The following is a 20,204-nucleotide window of genomic DNA, read 5'->3' as shown; positions in this document are numbered from 1 at the left end:
ACAGACACACTAGTAATAACTAACAATGAGAACACATTTAATAAGCAAAGATTTTGAGATATTAGACTAAGGAGAAGAGTTGTAAAGACCAAGACTTTTATACACTCTTTACCTGGACACATAAACAATTACTTGTGTAAAAATACAACACGCAAATTAGATTTGTGTTGTCTGTGTATATGTGTTTCCCTCACTGTCCTTATGCTTTCTCATAGAAGTAGCGCTATTTTAAAAAAGAAGGATGTGATAATGCAACTTATAAAGACAATTTCTTTTTCAGTGTTTCTACAACAAGCATTTAGTAGTCTGATATTTTTTGCTAATCTGATAGCTTCACAAATAATTTTTATTTAATCAATGAGTTTTAAATGTTATGGTCACGGTCCTCCCGTTGTTCATAGATTTGCTCGAGCGGGCCCAGTAATGTCTCCTTCGTGAGGCTTGTTGTTACTGTGTTTGGCATATTGAATACATCACGGGTAGCTTGCCAGGCTCTGCTGTGCAGGTGAGATACTCTCGGTAGCTTGCCAGGCTCTCCGAGTTTTAAATATACTTTAATTAAAGTTATATGCCTGTGTTATGACTTATTATTAAATTTTTAATAATTGGAATAGAGATTAACATAATCTTTTTAGATTAAAAATAAAATCTATATCTATATGGATGAAAAATAAATAGATCAAAAATAAAATCTATATTTACATCTCTATCTATATTTTTATACACATAGAGGGTAGTTCTATTATGCTCTTCAAAACTAAAAGTTAAAAATTAAAAAAGAAAACCTCTTACATATCAGGGAAAATCTTAATTAAACAATAACTATAATCCTAAACTATAAATTTTAAAGTGTAGCTGCTGAATATAATAACGTTTCAGATCAAGAAAATGTGGAGGATGAGGGCTCCTACATTTATTTAATCAATAATACCTTTTTTAGAAAAAAGTGCTCTACAATCCTACTTTAATCTAAGTTTTTTAAGCAAACAGAAAGCATTAATCATTACACCCTAACTTACTCCTTCCACCCTAAATTTTTCCAGAGTACACCCTTTTTAGGGCAGTATCACTAACTTTGGGAAAGATGGTAGTGAGAATATGTGTATAGCACATATAGCCCTGGAATCTTCCTAGTGAAGAGAGTATGGTCTTAATGCAATTTAACAGAAAATATTTCATTCAGAGCAGTGATTCTGAAAATTTGGGAAAACTAGGGACCAAAGCTCTAAAAGCTATTCTACAATGAGTTTTGGAAAGAGACATAAAACTACAGAAAAAGTGTGGGGAATAGCAGTTCCAGGGGCTGAGCACAAGGCTACCATATATAAGTCCCCAGGTTTGATTCCCCAGATCTCGCATCAAGAACCACCTGAGGTAGATGTGGTGAACTCTGCACACTACTGAGCTCACTGGATCTGCACAACTAGGCAAAGCTTCTTCAGGACTACTTTAAAAGGAAGAAGACTAAAGACTATAGTACATTGATCCTCCATCCCTTTAAGAAATTGAAGTCAGTATGATACTGACAGTAAAAACAGCAGCAAACCATAGTGCAAAGGTATAAAAGCAGTTAGATAAGTCATTGAACAATAGAAAAAGTCTTTGTTATGTAAGTCCTAAACTCCAAGCTGTGCTCTAGCCATTGCTGCAAGAAGAAAAAAGATCTGAGCCACGCTGAGTAGATAAATACCTTCATAGCTCCTGGGTCACTTAGCCATGCTTCTGAGGTCTAGAAGACTTTCCCTAAATACTGGGCATTAACTCATCAGTTAATAAAATATCAAAGAGCACTGTAAAACAGACAATAAACTCTTACCATAGAATAAAGCAGTGGTTCTCTGACTTTTTTTTTTTTTAACATCCCTGACTTACTGAAAGCAGGAGAAATATTCTATGGACCACTAAGACAGAAATAAGAAACAAGTAGAATAAAACATTCAGGTTGGATATAGAGTACAGGAATTAAGGTACTTGCTTTATAATGCTGGACTGACCTCTGTTTTATCTCCAAGCACTTCAAGAAATGACCCCTGAGCACAGTCAGGAGGCAGGCCTCAGCATTGCTTTCCATGCCCCTTCTAAATCACAATATTTTTACATTTGTACAATATGTATAATAAAAGTAAAAGTAAAGGCCCTCCCGTTGATCATCGATTTGCTCGAGCGGGCCCAGTAACGTCTCCATTGGAGACTTTGTTGTTACTGTGTTTGGCATATGTATAATACTACCACTAAAAATCCACATCAATCATGGGTAAAGCAACAATGTTCTCCATGGTTTGGTAGGAAGTTTCTGCAGACTAGCACTGACAATGTCCTCAAACTGACAACGAAAAAGCATAGTATAATGGTAAGAGAGATCGCACAATGACTAGCACACTTAAATGTGCCAACCCAAGTTCAATCCCAGGAACCCCATATGGTCTTCTGAGCCCCATCTGTAGTGATCCCTGAGTGCAGAATCAGAAAAAAGCCCTGAGAATTACCTGGTGAGGCCCGGTACCCCTCTCCCCATATAAAAAAAAATCATAGGTATAAAAATAGTCATTTGTATTAAGATGATAATTAAACTTCATGTTCAGAATATATCAGAGGTTGACTTTTCAGAGGGAAGAGATTGCAAAGAAAAAAACACATAGAGAAAAGGGAAGGAAAGAATTTGGGTTAGTCAAATGTTATGTGAGCTAACATGTTTAGATTATAGCACCCACAGGGGAAAATGACCCAAAATGATACTCGAGAGTTAAATGTGTGCCAAATTACAAAGACTCTTGAATGTCATATTAGCAACTTCATTTTTTCCTAAAACCATTGGCAAAGGTTCCTTTAGATTTTGTTCTTTCTCTAAGCACCAAAATTACACACGAAAGAAAAGGAAATTGAAAGCAGCAAAAACTCTGCGCAATGACTAAAGATTGGAAAGGGTGGTTCTCAAAATAGCTATCTCTCCAAGGGAGATTGCTTTTGTAGAGTCTGAGAAATGTGAAGGGAGATGACTGCAGTCCTTATTGTATCTCTCATTATCATAGTTCTATACAGTTGTTTATTTTTGGTTTGGAGCCACTCCTGGCTGTTCTCTTAGCTTACTCCTGGCTGTGCTCAGGACTGACTTATGGACTTTCCTAGGGCATTATATTTAGTGCCTGGTGGGTCATATGCAAGGCCATGTCCTTACCATCATATACTCTTTCTGGCCCCTTAGACTTATGTGAATGACTTATCTTTTATTTAACAATAGAGCTGATATCATTGTGTTATGCCTGTAATGCTGCTACACCTTGTCCACCTGGGAGTGTGCTCTTAAGGTCTCCTTCCCTGGGAGAAAACTTTAGTGTGGACTTCTAAGTATCTTTAGGGTGACACCTCCCCTCCAGTTTCAAACTGCAAAAGTCCCCCAGAAAGGAGGTGCTTATGAAAATTTTGTAAACATAATAAAAATAACTTTAAGCAAATACAGCAGATTATCACTCAGCGAGTGGTACATTTTTGAAAGGACAATTAGCATTGAACATATGATTTAAGTAATCAGTGTGCTGATGTCATGAAATTTAGTATAACCTAGGAAGGCATAGAGACAAAGAATCAAGTTAAGAGGCTGTCCAAAGAAAGTCAGAGTGAGTAAGGCTAGACTAGGACAGGCAGTTAGGATGCAAATGGAGTTAAAAGAATGGATAGTGAGTTCTTGGTTAAATAGAGGAGCATGTGCTTTCAGTGAAAGTCCAATGGGATGACAATTTTGTGACATTCATCCCAGTCACGGCTGAAATGAAATTAGGAATTATTCAGTGAAGCATATAAAATATAATGGCACAGGAGATTGTTTTAAAAAGAACTCAGCACATATGGCATTTTAGATAAGGGGATTAAACTAGGCATCTCCTCTTGAGGTTTATGCTACAAGACTTGATCTTTCCCCTAACAAGCAAGGAACCTCGAAATATCCCTTAAGATGAAAAGAAAAGGATGAAAGCCTGTCTTCTGTGGTTATTTCGTGCAGCAAAAGGGGTGAAGTGTGTGAACATGAGCTCAGATTCAGGTCCATCAGAGGACAGAGGGTTTGTAACATGAATGTCCTATGTGGTCCAGAAGTCATGTGTGGACAGCTGCAGGGTAAGGGTGAAAGAGTCCCATTATTTTTTTAGGAGCCCCTTACCATCTACAACTTGATTGATCCTAAATGAGAAGAGAATAATTTTAATAGGTGAAGCAAGCTATATCTAGAAATAAATAAGGAAAATTAGAACTACTGGTTTCTGAAGAGTAAAGGTCCAGGATAGCTATTAATATAGGCAAACCTCACTCATAGATGTTGATCATGGGTTGATTAGTTAGACAAAAGACAAGTGTAGAAGTGTAGAAGTGTAGAAGTGTGTGTGTGTGTGTGTGTGTGTGTGTGTGTGTGTGTGTGTGTGTGTGTGTTTAGGTGAGATTCACTGGAAGTTGTCCTGTAAATGAAGGTTCTAAAAGTCAATTGGGATCTGTAAGAGCAAGAGAGCACACAAAAGAGCAGCACTTTGTGGGTGCTTGTAAAACACAGGAAAGAGTCTATTATAGTAGTTGATGTGAAAGTATTTAGCTTTGGCCTGACTCATACTCTTGAGGATCTTTTTAGGAAGAATTCTTTTAAGCATTTATCTTGTGTATTTAGTTTCTGTGTGGCACAGGGAGCACTATCTCTGTTATTTTGTTGTTACTTTGTAATTAACATTAACGTAGTTAAGTATGTTATCTTAACATTAACGTAGTTAAGTATGTTATCTTATAGGGATGTGTGGAATGAGAACTATTTAAGGGGGCATGATAAGTCCTGGTTAAAGAAAGAAGATCAGATCTGATTAATAGAAAATGTCATGGTATCGAAACACAGTTTTCCCTTTACTGTTGAGTCTGGCCTGTTATTTGGCCTGTTTAGACTGAGTGCAAATGGCCTCTTGAGTGAATGAAATGTATTCCCAGCACCCGACTTGCCTGCACTGGGAGAATTTGTCATATTTTTCAAACTGCAGACCTCAAGCTAGTCTGTTCTTTATCATTTTTCGTAGCCCCTAGAACCCATCTACTTTTTTTGTTTGTTTGTTTGTTTGTTTGTTTATGACTAGAACCGGTCCTATGGCAGTTGTTTTTTTTTCCCTATGGCAATTTTTGTGTCTAATTAAGTTAGATCATTCCTGGGCCCTAAGCCCTCCTGTGTGGAAATCAGAAGGCATCACAGTGTACGGTGAGGTTCATGGGTGTCAAAAACTAAGGTTGAAATTTTAAGGGAACTGAGGCCTCAATACCCAGAGGCCAAATAAGTTAATTCAACATGATAAAAATCCTGGATTTTATAATAAGATATTAGCTATCATCTGTATCTACCTGTAAAACATTTGAAGTTAATTACTACTTAATTTTATAATTGAAATATTTGGGGGATAACTGGACTGCCCTGTAAATCCTTCAAAAAATACATTAAATTTTTCCTTTCCGTTGGTTAATTTTCAAATTCAAAAATTTATTTTGGAGGAGTCAGAGAGACTTATGAATAAGGTACTTGTCTTATATGGGACTGACCCAGGTTACATTTCAATCTCTACATATGATCACCCAGTACTGCCAGGAATGATTTCTGAGCATAGGGCCAGGAGTAAACCCTGAATGCAGCTGGTTGAGGCACAACAAACAGCACTAATATATGTAAATTATATAAGGTTTTAACAATAAATTTATTTTTTGTGTGTACATATAAATGGTATTGCCATAAAATACAAAAAAAACTACAGTATTAAAGAAAAAAATTAAATAATATAGGTATTATTTGTTTTTAATTATATACAGAAATTTTATTGCTTTTGTGTTATAAATTAGATAAAAATTGTCTCTTTTATTTTAAAAACAAAGTTTTAATATTATTTGGAGTTAGTAGCAGAACAGTGATGAGCTGAATGTTGGCTCAGTCTAAGAAAGTGGTCAAGTTGAGAGATATAGTAAAACAAAAACTATGAACTAGGCAGCGATTAAAACTGTCTATTGTTACGTCTGAGAAGTAGCTCTGTGAGCAAATTGCTTGCCTTACAACTGACAGGCCTGGGTTTAATACCAAGCACCCCATGTAGTACCCTGAGACCACAGGAAAGATTCCTGAGCACAATAATTTGTGGTCTCTGAACCAAAATTAATTAGAAAGAAAAAATCAAGACACAAAAACACATTTATAACCCAGGGAAATTTAGTATACCCCTAAAATTCTGTCAATAGTATATTTGGGTTGCAATGTAGGAGCATGGGGGCTTTGGTTTGGTCATAAGAATTTTTTCCTCTTTTGTTTTGGTTTGTTTTATATATTGGTAGTATGGAAACCAGAAATTCAGCGCCTGTATAACTCAATTTTGTGCTTATCAGCTAGTGAGGGCAAAGAAAAAAGAAAATGTTTATCAGTTGCTGTTTTTCTTTGGCAGCAAAGTCCACCTACAGGAACAGGAAGACAAAGAGCTGACTCTTCTTCCAACTCTTCCCTCAAAGTTTGCCACTTTTGGAGTTGTTAATAAGTTTGGCATATTGGGAAAATTTTGAGTTTTCCCTTTAAAGTTCTAAAATTGTTTGTCTCAGTGGCATTAGCCTGATTTCACAAATGGAAAAAGACTTTAAGAAGATCTCATTAGAGAAGTGGAAGAATAGTTCAGTGGGGAGGGTGCCTGACTGATATGAGGCCGGCTGAGCTGTGTGTTTTACCCCAGCAACCCACGTGCTCCCCAAAGCACCTTCAGGATGGATCCCTGATTGAAGAGCCAGGAGTAATCTAAGAGCTTCCACACTGCCTGCCTTGGCTTCAAAACCAAACCCTTACAAACCCTTATTTGACTCTAAAATATATTTGACAAGGAAATTTGCCCTGTTGTGACCTACAGTTTTTAAATACTCCAAATTAGTCAGGAAAACAATCTTTAGAAAATTTTGAGATAACCATATTATGTTAAAAAAACATAGAACAGTTATATGGGTTTAATATCATTAAAATATTTCAGTAGCATAAATTTTAATACTGAAAGTAAAACTTAGCTGCCTAAAAAAAAACATGATTAGACCTACTTAAACATCTGGTGATAAAACTCATCATGCTTATTTACAAGAATTAACTAAATTAAACAAACAGATAAAAACCCTAGGGTCAGCTGGAGAGAGAGTACAGAGGTTAAAATACTTGCCTTGCATGCAGCCAGCGGTGGTTTGAGAATTAATACCTAACACCACAAAAGGTCTCTTGAGACTTGCCCGAGTAATCCTTGAATGGAAGGGCAGAAGTAAACTCTGAACACTTTTGAGTGTGATCCACTAGCAAACAGAAACCATAAAAAATACAAAGCAAAAAGCACTTCATAGCCAAACTATTTTTATTCTTTTGACCACCAACAAATACTTTTACTCTTTTGACCAAGGGAAAATAAAATGCTAACTTTGATAAAATAATTAAAATCCTTAGCATGGCTATATATGCAAAGCTTCTTAAAGATATTTTCTGCTTTTAGTTCTATTAGAATTGGTGCCTAATTTAGTTAACTTGATATTATATATCTGAAGTAATTATTTTTTAGTGCTAAAATTTATGTTTATACCAAAATCCAGACCTTACATCTAATTCTATGCTCAGGTATCACTCTTAGCAATGTTTATCAGACCACCTATAGTGTTTGTGATCAAACCAGGTAGGCCAAAGGCAAAACAAGTGCCTAAACCTCTGTACTGTCTCTCTAGACATCATGGAATTTTAAGCTATTTATTATTTATTAAAATTATTTCAGACTGTAAGCATTTTTGTACTAGATATAGAGATCATTTTTCTAGAGACAAAACAATATTAGCATTGAAGTTCTAAATTTTTTCTTACTGTTGTTGAAGTGATATTTTTCTTTATAATACAAAGGTAGTCTAATTATTAATTGAACCTGAATTTTGGTCTTTAAGATAAATGTTGTAAAATACAGCATGAACTAAGGCCTACGCAGAAGAAAGTTATATAGCATATGATAAATAAAGGACACAAGTGGCCACATACAAATGCTCATGTAATTGACCAACTTCTCCAGCCCATTGGAAGTAGCATGAGAGGCAATTGACTCTCAGGCTGAGAAAGGACAATCCACAAGGGTAAAAATCCCTCTTGGCCAAAGAATTTCTCCAGTAGCTATATTCCCAGCAACACATATAGTCTCCAAGCCATGCCAGAGGTAATCACTGAGCCAGGAGTAATTCATGAGCACAGTCAATTGTGGCCCCAAAGTAAAAAAAAAAAAAAAAGTAAAATAAACAACAATTTGTGAGAAATTGTAGTCCTAACAAAAATCCTGAGTTTGGGATATTTCCCGGAGCAGAATAGATTAGGTCTTAAAATGGGTTGTGAATGTGTGCCCAGAAAAGAATAGGATAATAGGAAAGAATGGAATAGATGACAAATATATGATGGCTGCAAACATGTGCACAAGAAAAGCATAGAATAAACCAGTTTGAGGTATTTTAGATGTTGAAGGCAATATGGAATAGGATACTGTCACAACTTTATACTCAAAGGGTGCAGAGACTGGGATATGACTCAACCTCTGCTCATTACTTACCTACTGAATGTTGGCATGCTGACTAATTGTTCTAAATGTCTTTCTCTGTCACCTGAAATAATGTCTCACATGTTGTGAGTCTGTGTATGTGTGTGTGGGGAGGGGTACTATTTTATAGAATAAATGACCAGCCTATGAGACCACTGATGGCTGCCCCAGGGGACCCGTAAGTTTGTATAGTCCTGTATGTTGTTTATCTTTTTGTCTCCTTATGTGTTTGTCTCATTTCCTGTGGCCAGACCAATAGGGAGGGGCTGTAGAACCAGTTTGGTACAATTTAATGAATAAACATTTTAGAATTTACAGGATGAGCCACATGGCTCAGCTCAGTCAAAAGGTCTATGTAGTTAGTTAGAAGGCAGAAGTGTTCATAGAAGTCTAAAGGGCAGAAGTGCTAAGGGAAATGTGATGTAAGGATAAACTGATGTTTGAGGCAGCAGCTAATTTGCTTAGATATTTCTCATTCACAGATCTACAATCAGAATAGGAATGTGGGAGGAACTTAAATTAATTCAACAATTCCCCACAGGGTGGAGTCTGAGCAGAGGGGCCTTGAATTACTCACCCTGAGGCCTGACCCTTTTATATTTCCAGGGACTCTTGAAGGGTTAGTTTTGTTTTCAACTGCAGGAGTTCTGTGGAACACTGAAGGTAAGCACTGAGACAAGCATTTACAGTTTACATACTTTCTGATGATTCTCTCAAAAGTATAGTTGCTCTATTGATATCTTTACAATTTTTTAGAGATTTCTGCCTGTTCTTTTTTTTGTCTTTACTCCAAATTATATTCATAAAATTGGCTAGCACAACCCCTTTTGAATTTTGGGATCAAATGAAGATTTTTTTTTCTAATGTAGTGAACACTTCATTACATTAGTACACTGTAATTCATCTACTGATATATGACTGCACTTGGTCATATCATTCCTAGAGTTAAAATGGTAAAATGATGTCAGAATTCATAATATGTCTCATACCCTTTGCTTACTGTTAACTTTCGTTTTCGTATCAGCTATAATTAATTATGAAGAGAAGTGAAAGTGCTTATTTATTTTTAAGAGAGGTTTCTTCCCGTTTTTATTTTATGAAAGATGTGCCTTATAATGAAAAGTTAACATACTTTTGTATGTAACAATGGGAGAATTACACTTTTCAATTTACCTTTTTTTTGAGGAGGGTGGAGTGCTAGTTTAGAAGTAACTTCGGAGAAAATGTGTTGTCTTCATTCATGTGAAGCTCAGCGTGTAGCTTATGTAAACTAGGTGTAATCCATGAGCTACGCTGCTGTGACAGTGATGTATCTTTAACTCATTTCTCAATAACTTTAGAAAGTATTGCTCTGTGAACATATAAAAATAAATATTTTGGTTCTTAAAAAGCTATATTCTCTTTGGGTAATCTGTTTATCAGGTTCTAAACTTTGAACTTTTATGTTTAGTTTGGTCATTTCAGGCTTGAAACTTGCAAATGTGTAAATATTAACCATTGAGTACTCAAGAGCATTTATTTAACTATTTGACCTTTGACCTGTGGATGACTAGGAGATACTTATTTTCATGATTTCATAAAAAAGAGGTATTTTTTTTAATGTTAAGATTGTCAGGGTTTTACAGTCTATAGACAATTTACAGAATTGTACAGACTGGGCATCAGGGATATGAGTCAAAGTATCAAAACACATAAATAGTAATATTAGATCCTGCATTTGACCCCTGTATTGCATATCCCCAAGCATTGACAGGTCCTGAAAACAATTAGGAACAAGTATTGTGCCACTGAATCAAACATGAACTATGGGCCCATAAAAGCAGCAAAAGCAAGACCAGAAGTGACCTCTTGCCTCCCATGTACCTAGTTCAGTTTAATTCTAAGAAATGAAAATATTCTTAAACTGTACCATTGTATTTCTTTTTCTTTTATGATGATTTAACATTTTTACTCCTCTTTCTACCAGAAAGAATAGTTCTATCTCAAAGTTCAGTTTCTTGAAAGAATTATTATATGGTTAGCTAAACATCAGGGTTGTTCTGTTCAAGCTTTTTAAAGCAAGTCTTTCATCGATCTTTGACAAAACAGTGCAAGGTCTTGGTGGATAAAGTGTTCAGTATATGTTTAATTAGCTGTGACTGGGCAATTCATAATGTCAACTGATAGAGTGATTGTCTTCTCTATCCAAAAAGGCAGATTTCTTCATCAAAAAGCAGGGAATTGCATTGGGTTGGAATCCAATTAAACTCTAAGCATGTTTATATTTGATCCTTTCCACCCACACATGTATCAAAACAAGAATAGGATGTGGCATAATGTATTACTTATTTTAAGAGCATGTGTGTGCATAAGTATTACAATTTCTCAGAGGATGAATACTACTTTTGTCTGGGACATCTTGACAAACCTAAAGAAGAAAATGACGTTTGAGTCTGGGCTCTGGGGGGAAATTAGGGTCTGAAACTAGAGAATGGGAAGTAAGGTTGTAGGCAAAGAGAAACCCCTGCAAAAAATCAGAGATTGGGGTGTTGACAAAGAGGAAAGGTAGTAATGTAGCATGGTCAGATATTGAAATAATTATTATTATGAATGTTACAATAATTGACATTTGTACAAAAAAATTTTTAAAAAAATAAAGAAATAGGGAGACATTACCAATACCAAAGCAATAAAAACAGATGAAGCTAAGCAACTGTATATGTTTAAGGAAACATGGCTTACCACGGGATACCATTGATAACTTAAAAATAAAGAGGCAATATAAATAGAAGAATTTAAAATCAGAAAACAGGAAGATTTTTCTACAAATATGTAACACTCTGATGTAGCCAACTTTATGGATTTAACACTGTATAGGTTGGAATCAGAAGAGCATCTGTGGGCAGAAGAATAATGGAAACTGACTTAACAATTTGGTTTCTTTCCTTTCCTTTCCCTTTCTTTCTTTCTTTCTTTCTTTCTTTCTTTCTTTCTTCCTTCCTTCCTTTCTCTCTCTCTGTCTGTCTTTCTTTCTTTCTTTCTTTCTTTCTTTCTTTCTTTCTTTCTTTCTTTCTCTTTCTTTCTTTCTTTCTTTCTTTCTTTCTCTTTCTTTCTTTCTTTCTTTCTCTTTCCTTCCTTCTTTCTTCCTTTCTTTTTTTCTTTTGTTTTGTTTTCGGGGACTTAACCTGCCAGTGCTCAGAGTTTATTTCTGGATCATTGCTTAGCAGTGACTTCTGGAGGTTCTCATGGGCCCATATAGTACAGTGACTAAGTCTGTTTTTCCTACAGTGCTCTCCAGACTACTGGGTTATCACTTTGGCCCATAATTTGAGCTTTTGAATCTTTTTGGTTTGTTTCACTTAATTCCCAAACCAAGTACACCTAAGTTCAGGTTATGAATTGAAAACCACTAACTACCTCGTGATCCAATTTTCTTTTCCACCACAAAATTAACTAATGCTCAATAATTCATAGTTAGCTTGTTATTTCTACATGAATATACAGGTCTCTTTTTCTTTTTTTTTTTTTGAATTTATCTTGTAGCTTTTGGGCTACACCCAGCAATGCTTGGGAATTTCTCGTGGCTCTACATGTAGGAATTTCTCTTGGCAGTACTCAGGGGCCATACAGATGTCAGGAATTAAATACAGGTTGGACACATGCAAGGCAAATATACTACCCACCGTATTATTGCACTGGTCCCAAGAGCTCATCTCAAACTTAACATGATCTTTGTAAAAAAAAAATTTTCCTCTCAAAATTCCCTTCTTCCTTCCTTTTAATGCTACCTTTCTTCTCGCATGACTCCCTTTTTCCCTTTATTTTGGATGCTGGGGATGAAAACCAAAGCCTAATGTGTGCCAAAAATTACTCTACCTATTGACTGAAATACCCAGGTCTTATCACTAGACATGTATTTTTTTCCCTTTGGTTTGGGGACCACACTTAGTATTGCTGTGTGTTATACTTAGCTGAATGCTCTGATGTCCCTCCTGGCTATGTTGGGTTACCCAGATCTTGAGCTATCTCTCCAGTCCGTTTTATCACCATTTATAACATGTTTGCTTAGATACCAAAGTTAAAAACCATTCCTTTGCCTTCACCAGATATTTTTCTTTGTACCTCAAAATATTTCATAAATTCAAACAATTTTATTTTTCTCTTAACTTCCTAGCCTACCGGTTTGTTTTTTTCTGTAACATTAAAATATCCCTTGGTTGCCTCTTTTTGAATGAATAACTCATCACAGAACAGAAAAGGTATATTATTAATGTAGAATAGGATTAAATCATAACAATTCAAGTTTCAATAGTTTCATATTAAACTTAGAAAGATATCCATATTTTTCCCTTGCCTTCATAGTTGTTCATGGCTAACTTCTGCCACTGTTTCTCTAATATTGTAGTCTTCTCCTCGACAATTTTCTTAGTGCATTGGTTTATCTGCAAACAAATTAAGTCTTTCTCCAACTTCAGGCTTATATCCTACTGTTATCTACCTCTAGGTCCAGGTCTCATGCTTGACTCCATAACCTAATTGTGAAATACTTGTGTGGGATCAGGAGAATAATAGCTCAGTTGCTTGTACTGCTTGCATTGGAAGCATGTAGTCATAAATTCCCATCTCTTCTATGGCCACATATGACAAATATGAGCCTGAAAACTGCTGCTTGACCCTTTCGCTCTGCTCTCTGCCAGTGCTACAAGTGACTTGCAGTCATGCTTCAACTATGTGTCCACAACTGCCATGAAAAGGTGCCAGCTCTTGTGAGCACTGCAACTAGAACGATGTGTTAGCACTATGGCCAAAAAGTGCCTTCCCTGGGGAGTAGTACATGCATAAGCTCCAAAGTGACCACGAGGGAGAATTTTTATCAAAACTCGTGTGATTCCACTAAAGAGTGCAATTCCATGGAAGCACAGGTGCAAGTAACACAACAAGAGGAGCACAACCCTTACTGAGCACTGTGGTCGAGTGTAAAGTATCACAGGCTGATGAATGTAAAATATCACAGCCTGATGTGGGATCTACAGAGACCACCATAACTTCAAATGCATTAGCACATGAGAGCACTGTTCAAACTAAAGGTATCACAATAATTGTATCAGGAACAGCACTGATGAAGTGGAGAGACTGTGGGGCTAAATTTTTTCACAAAGGACTTTGGGGGGGAGAGTTTTTGCTTTTTGCATACTCTGGACTTAGTAAGCTAAACCTGACCTCCCAAGAAACTTATTCCATACTTTAGCAACCATCTTTTTACTATGGTATAAATTTATTATAAAACCTGGATGTATCAGAAATTATTTTTTTTATTATTTCTTTATTTTCCACAATATGAAAATTTCACAAATGTCACTACTTATATAATATCTGGGCTGGAGTGATAGCACAGTGGTAGGGCGTTCGCCTTAAAAGCGGCCAACATGGCCGACCCGAGTTCGATTCCTCCACCCCTCTCGGAGAGCCCGGCAAGCTACCGAGAGTATTCGATATGCCAGACACAGTAACAACAAAGTCTTCGATGGAGACGTTACTGGGCCCGCTCGAGAAAATCGACGATCAACGGGAGGGCCTTTACTTTACTTTACTATATAATATCTATACATTGCTTCTCTGCTAGTGCTTGAAACTTCATAGTAAATGCTGAAAAAGTATTTTTTGAAAGGATAACTGAATGGAGAGACATGTAAGTGAATCTTCTGATAATTTATTTTTCTAAATACTATTCTTGCTTCAATTTCCCCAAAAAAGAAATTTAAAAATATAGATAGAAAATGAATAAAATTTCAACAAGTGCACTTTATCACTTGTCTTCTTCAGAAAGATTAAGTATTCTTTCCAAAGATATAAGAAATATTAAACAGTATTTAACAGAGTAGAATGTGGTTTCAAACTAATTTCAACACAAACTAGGCAATTCTATTGTGCTGTAAGATGGTATGTATGGCTGTAAAGAAAGACGTTTCACAGCAACAGCTGGTAGGCTTCTTTGCTTTTCACGTGCCCCAAATTCCTAAGAATTACTTAAAAATAAAGTTTCTTAAGATAAAATAAGCATTATTTAAAATAAAATTATTCTTTTTAATGAATATGTCTTTATTCACAACAGGTAAATTGTAAAATGACCTAGTGGAGACATACTCCAAGTTTTAAAACTATGATTTGAGAATCATTTGGGGTGGGGTCGCTGAGGAGATGTATGGAGAAAAGCAGGTCAAGTGGGCACTGTATTTCTATATTTTTTATGAAATCAACTGTATTGTAACCTCCTGGTTCAATATTAGAATATAGATTTAAATATTTATATTTTGATTTTATATAGATTTAAATATTACTAATTTGGAACTTGGAATAATAGCTTAATTGACACTATATAGTTTCCTTTGCATTGCTAGTTATGGTACCAAAACAAAAAAAAAAAAACAAATGAAAATGATCTAACTCACTGGAGCTAGAGAGAGATGTAATGGGCTAGAGCACGTGATTTGTACATAGGAGGTCCAAGTTTGACCCCTCACATTATGTGGTCCCCTAAAGACCATCAGGAGTAATCCCCACAAACTGAGCCAGGAATAATCCTTATAATCTAAGAGGCAGGATCCCCAACTTAACCAACCAACCAAAAATGGCCACTACCCAGAAAATAATGGAGGAAAAAGCTAACAATAGTGAGTGTTCACTCTGCCTAAATTTACTATTTTCAACAAATCTAACTTATTATTATTTCATTCATTTTATATGTGGAGAAAATATATACAAGCTGGTTTTCACTGCTGCTTGCTTAATTACATAATTTCTGAGGTTGGGTAGATGGAAATTCTAGTTATAACAAAACGGATATTTACCTGCAGTGCTAGTATATGCAGAAAAAAATTATAGCAGATATATCTTTTTTTCTTCCAATTTTAGAGAGCAACTTATAATGGCATCTCCACCTGTTGAATTACCAGCTGACACAGTACAACGAGTTGCATCTGAACTTAGGTGCCAGCCAACAGACGAGAGGGTTGCCCTGCGCCTCGATGAGGAAGATAAGTTGAAACACTTCAGAGAACATTTTCATATTCCGAAGATGAAAGATCTACCTCCAAGTAAGAATGCGACAGGGATTTTGTTCTTAATCAATTTATTAATTTATTTCTTGTACTGCTAGTATTTGTCATAAATCTTTGAAAATCTTTGTTCCATTACAGAATAGCTTCTTAACAATTGTGTCTAAAAAAAAGCAAGCAGGTTTCATGTGCTACTAAATCAACCTGTCAGCCTACCTTATCCTCAGATTCTTTGTTTCCTTTCCTCTTCCAAATAAGATGCTTACAGAGTGCTTATACTGTCATCTACTTCTCTGAACAATAGAGCAACTGATTGAAAATTATAGGCAGTTCCATTCACTTGTTCTCTGAGCAGTTAGAGCTCAAAACAATTTCTTTTCAGCCTGGTATTAAAATCTCTTATTTGTGTGGCACCTCGTTTATGATTGCATGATATTTATCTTAAAGGAAATATTATTTGGGGATTTTGATATATTAGGATGGATGCCATGTGAATAGCCATCTTTATATACAATGGCACATATAAACATTATTCAAAAAATCAATCCTAAGAAATTCATACTGAATCTCTCTTTTCTAAATAAAGTTATATGCTGATTCTTTTGCTGGTTTGGAATAATTTATTCTTGAAAAGATAAACGTAGGTAGAACAAGAATACAAATATGAAAATACTTTTTATGATGTAATTTTGGTGGGGAATTTGTGGCCATCCTCAGTGGTGGTTAGTGTCTATTCCAGAGAACTGCTCAGAGTCACTCTTAGAATTGCTTTTTGGACATGCAGTTATAGGTCTCAAACCTATATTCTCATGCATGGAAAATATTCACATTAGCTCTTCAAACTGTCTCAAGAAAAAAGAAATATGGTAAAAACTGGTTCACATATTTTGTAGCAGACCCTAGTTTTCATTTTCCTACAAATTGAGTCAGGTGACATTTTAGATCTCTAAGAGCATAAACAATTATGATTTTAGGATGAAATTAGATCATTTGTTGTTTGGCTTATATATTACTAAGTACTTTAGGGTAGTATCATTGTATCACTGTCATCCTGTTGTTCATTGATTTACTTGAGTGGGTGCCAGTAACGTCTCCATTCTTCCCAGCCCTGCCATTTTAGAAGGCTCTCCTTACTCGTCCTTCCCAACAGTGCCATATTGGAGGCTCTTTCAGGGTCAGTGAAATGAGACCCGTTGTTGTTACTGATTTTGGCATATTGAATATGTCACGGGTAGCTTTCCAGGCTCTGCTGTGAGGGTGGGATACTCTCAGTAGCTTGCCTGGCTCTCCGAGATATATATATATTTCCCTCTTCGCTCTACGATTTGTTGTCTACTGTCTGACCTGCATGAAATATAGTGTGGGAATTATGGAAAATGGGTAGAGAGTGTCTTATGATGTGTTGCAATAGTACAGTGGGTAGGGCATTTGCCTTGCATGCGGTGGACCCAGGTTCAATTCCCAGCATCCCACATGGTCCTCCCAGCACTATCTGGAGTAATTCCTGAGTGCAAATCGAGGAATAACCACTGTGCATCGCTGGGTATGACCCAAAAAGCAAAAAAAATTCTGCTTGCCACTGTTTCAAAGCCCAGTTACTTTAGGATAGTACCATATAGAATTATAAAACAATGAAAAGGGAAGTAATCTTATATTCAATTTAATATATGTCAATATAAACTTTGAGGGGACAAATATATGTGCATGTAATAAGTGATATTCTCTAATAACAGAAGAAAAATCTATGTCTTTATAGACTCAAGAACAAAAGATCACTTTAGTTGAAATATTAAAAAATAAAAATATGCAAAACTTAAGACCTTAAATCTAGGGATACACTTTCTGTGATGGGAGAGAAAAGTGTACATTAGTCATTTTTAAGAGCAAACATATTTCATTTTAAAAATTGTGTTAGGCTTAGAAATACCAATGACCCTCCTGTGACTGACAGTTTTTACTGTGATGATTCTGCTTCAATATGTTCCTTCACCTCTGAGGTGTCCAGAGGTGTGATAAGCTATCACCTTCTTAGTCTGATTCCTGGAATCAGGGCTCTATTTCATTTATTGATATAATTTACTTATATTTAAAAAACACTCTATCTTATTTCTTTTCATGAGTGATAAAAGCAGACAGTGGGGCTAGAATAATAATTAACATCCTGGGAATTCGGCTTCAAGCTCCAGCACCACATCATCACCCTATAACCCCCAGGAATGATGTCTTGAGTTATAAGTAGTCTGTGAGCTTCATAGAGTAAATCCCAGAAATAGAAATAAGAGAGGGGAAGGGAAAGGAGAGAACGAGAATGGAAAAGAGGGGAGAGGTGGGATTGGGCTTCTAGTCAACTCTCCCACTTAATTTTCTGTGCTCCTACTGGGCTATCAGTACTGGGAACTCTGACAGCTGTGTCGTTAGGATGATTCAGTCTTGGTCCACCAGGTTTGGTGGCTGCAGCTTCTCTCTTTCTCTATCCTTCTCTCCCTCAACTCTCTCTTTCCTCTTCCCCCTCCCTTCCTCTCCCATTTCTCCCACGCTCTTCCCCACCCCTATGCCCCCCTTTCTCTCCCTCTCTCTCACCCCCTTCCACTCTCACGCAGGATCCACTCCTGGTGAGACTCAGGTGACCATGTGAGGTATCAAGTCTGCGTAGTGCACAGCAAGTGCCCAAGTCACTGTACTATCTCTCTCACTGCTCAATTATTTTTAGTGCTGAAGATCTAACCCAGAACCTCATACCTACATTGAACATCTTCATCAGTCAGCTGTCTGTACCTGAGTTCTCCATTTCTTTCTTCTTTTTTTCGGTTGTGTCTGAGTGTTTTCTTGTTTGTTTATTGGAGCAAAATTAAATTTTAACATGATAGAGTTTTCAGATGTGCATCAGTGAACAAACAGTATGTTTATGTGCTACGTTTAAATTCACTACCAGAAGTTCAAATCTCTGTACTACATTAAATTCAATACTAGATCTACTACATTTCACCATGGAAAAAGATTTTATTGCAATTTTTTTCATACTTTATAACTCAGATTGGGACTGGGGCCTCCTTCACCCAGATCCCCTACCTTCCAGTATTTAGGCGTTACACCCACCAACTGCCCCCAGCGCCATGTAATCCCACTGACAGCCAAGACCCAGAGATTAAAACACCCTGCTCCTGGAAGAAAACAGCACAGAGTCTCCTGCCTCCATGCCTGGCTGTCTTCACCAGGGCCCCTTGGAGGAGGGTGGGTTGAGTTTCGCCCCCGACCCTGAGCAGAGCCCCGGCAGCTGAAGACCTCTGGTTCCAGTCACAGCCATGCTTAAGACCACTTCCCACAAGTTTGGATGAGCCTCACACATGAAGGAGCTGGCAGAGAAACACAGGTGTACAGGACCTGGGGAGTAGATCTCCAAGACTGCTCGGATTGGGACCGGGGCCTCCTCCACCCAGATCCCCGATCTTCCAGTACGTAGGCGTTACACCCACCAACTGCCCCTGGTGCCATGTAATCCCATCAACGGCCAAGACCCAGAGACTATAATTATCTAGTTCTTACTCTGGAGAACCTGGCAAGCTACCAAAAGTATCCTGCTCACACGGCAGAGTTTGGCAAACTCCCGTGGCATATTCAGTATGCCAAAAACCAGTAACAATGATGGGTCTCATTCTCCTGACCTTGAAAGAGCCTCACATGTGGCACTTTTTAAAATCTCAGGCCTAGGACGAAGGAGATGTTACTGGGGCCTGCTCGAGGCAATAGATGAACAACAGGATGACAGTGACAGTGACAGTGACTTTATAACTCAGGAATATTTTTTAAATGAAGAATAATTTGTTTGGCATATCGAATACATCACGGGTAGCTTGCCAGGCTCTGCCGTGCAGGCGAGATACTCTCAGTAGCTTGCTGGGTTCTCCAAGAGGGGCGGAGGAATCGAACTGGGGTCGGCCATGTTGGCTGCATGCAAGACAAACGCCCTGCCACTGTGCTATCAATATGCCAAACACAGTAACAACAAAGTCTCCAATGGAGACGTTACTGGGCCCACTCGAGCAAATCGATGAACAATGGGAGGACAGTGACAGTGACAGTGACAGTGAAGAATAATTCGTAGTTGAGTTTCAGTGCAGCATTCTTAGTGCTAGTTCCAACACCAGTGTCAATTTCCCTCGCCAGTGTCTTCAGGTTCCCTCCCCAACACCCCCCATCCAGTAGCATTAGGTCCCTGGGCTCCCTTGCCTAAGCCTGTGTGGCTGCAGCAGGAACAGCACCTGGGTGTCCAGCCTTGCTAGGCTGAGTGGTCAGCAGCTGGATCCAGTGCAACCTATCTGGCCTCAAATAAAGGTCAATGCTGTATTTTTTTTAAGTACCTTCTGTGCAGGTGCATTTTAAGTTTGGTCCATGTGGTTTGGAAGGCCTGCTTTCAGTGTTGTTGACTCTGTGGTTTAGATATATAGGTATACCTCTCTCCACCACTGATGTGCCAGGGTCCTACCACTCTTTACTTTTGGTCCACTTCTTCTTACTGCACTGCCTTGATTTTTTTTTCATTATGCCCTCTTTCCTGACCTCTGGTTCAAGGTGATGAAGATATACCGCCTGTCAC

The 20,204-nt window shown here is 37.2% G+C and overlaps 1 protein-coding gene across 1 annotated transcript in view; it reads left to right on the top strand.

Annotated features, from left to right (window-relative positions):
* The first annotated feature begins 9,018 nt into the window (after positions 1–9,018).
* The window catches only part of KYNU (kynureninase), a 140,917-nt gene continuing 129,731 nt past the window's right edge, over positions 9,019–20,204 (top strand). Inside the window, exons 1-2 of the mRNA XM_056117666.1 lie at positions 9,019–9,239; positions 15,468–15,649. Of these exons, the coding sequence (XP_055973641.1) occupies positions 15,481–15,649 (169 nt within the window). The 5' untranslated portion in view covers positions 9,019–9,239; positions 15,468–15,480. The remainder of the gene's footprint in view (positions 9,240–15,467; positions 15,650–20,204) is intronic.

The sequence above is a fragment of the Sorex fumeus genome, unplaced genomic scaffold, assembly GCF_029834395.1.
Source record: "Sorex fumeus unplaced genomic scaffold, SorFum_2.1 ptg000035l, whole genome shotgun sequence".
Taxonomy (NCBI): domain Eukaryota; kingdom Metazoa; phylum Chordata; class Mammalia; order Eulipotyphla; family Soricidae; genus Sorex; species Sorex fumeus.
Note: the sequence above shows the minus strand (reverse complement) of the source record. Positions and strands in the feature narration are given on the sequence as shown.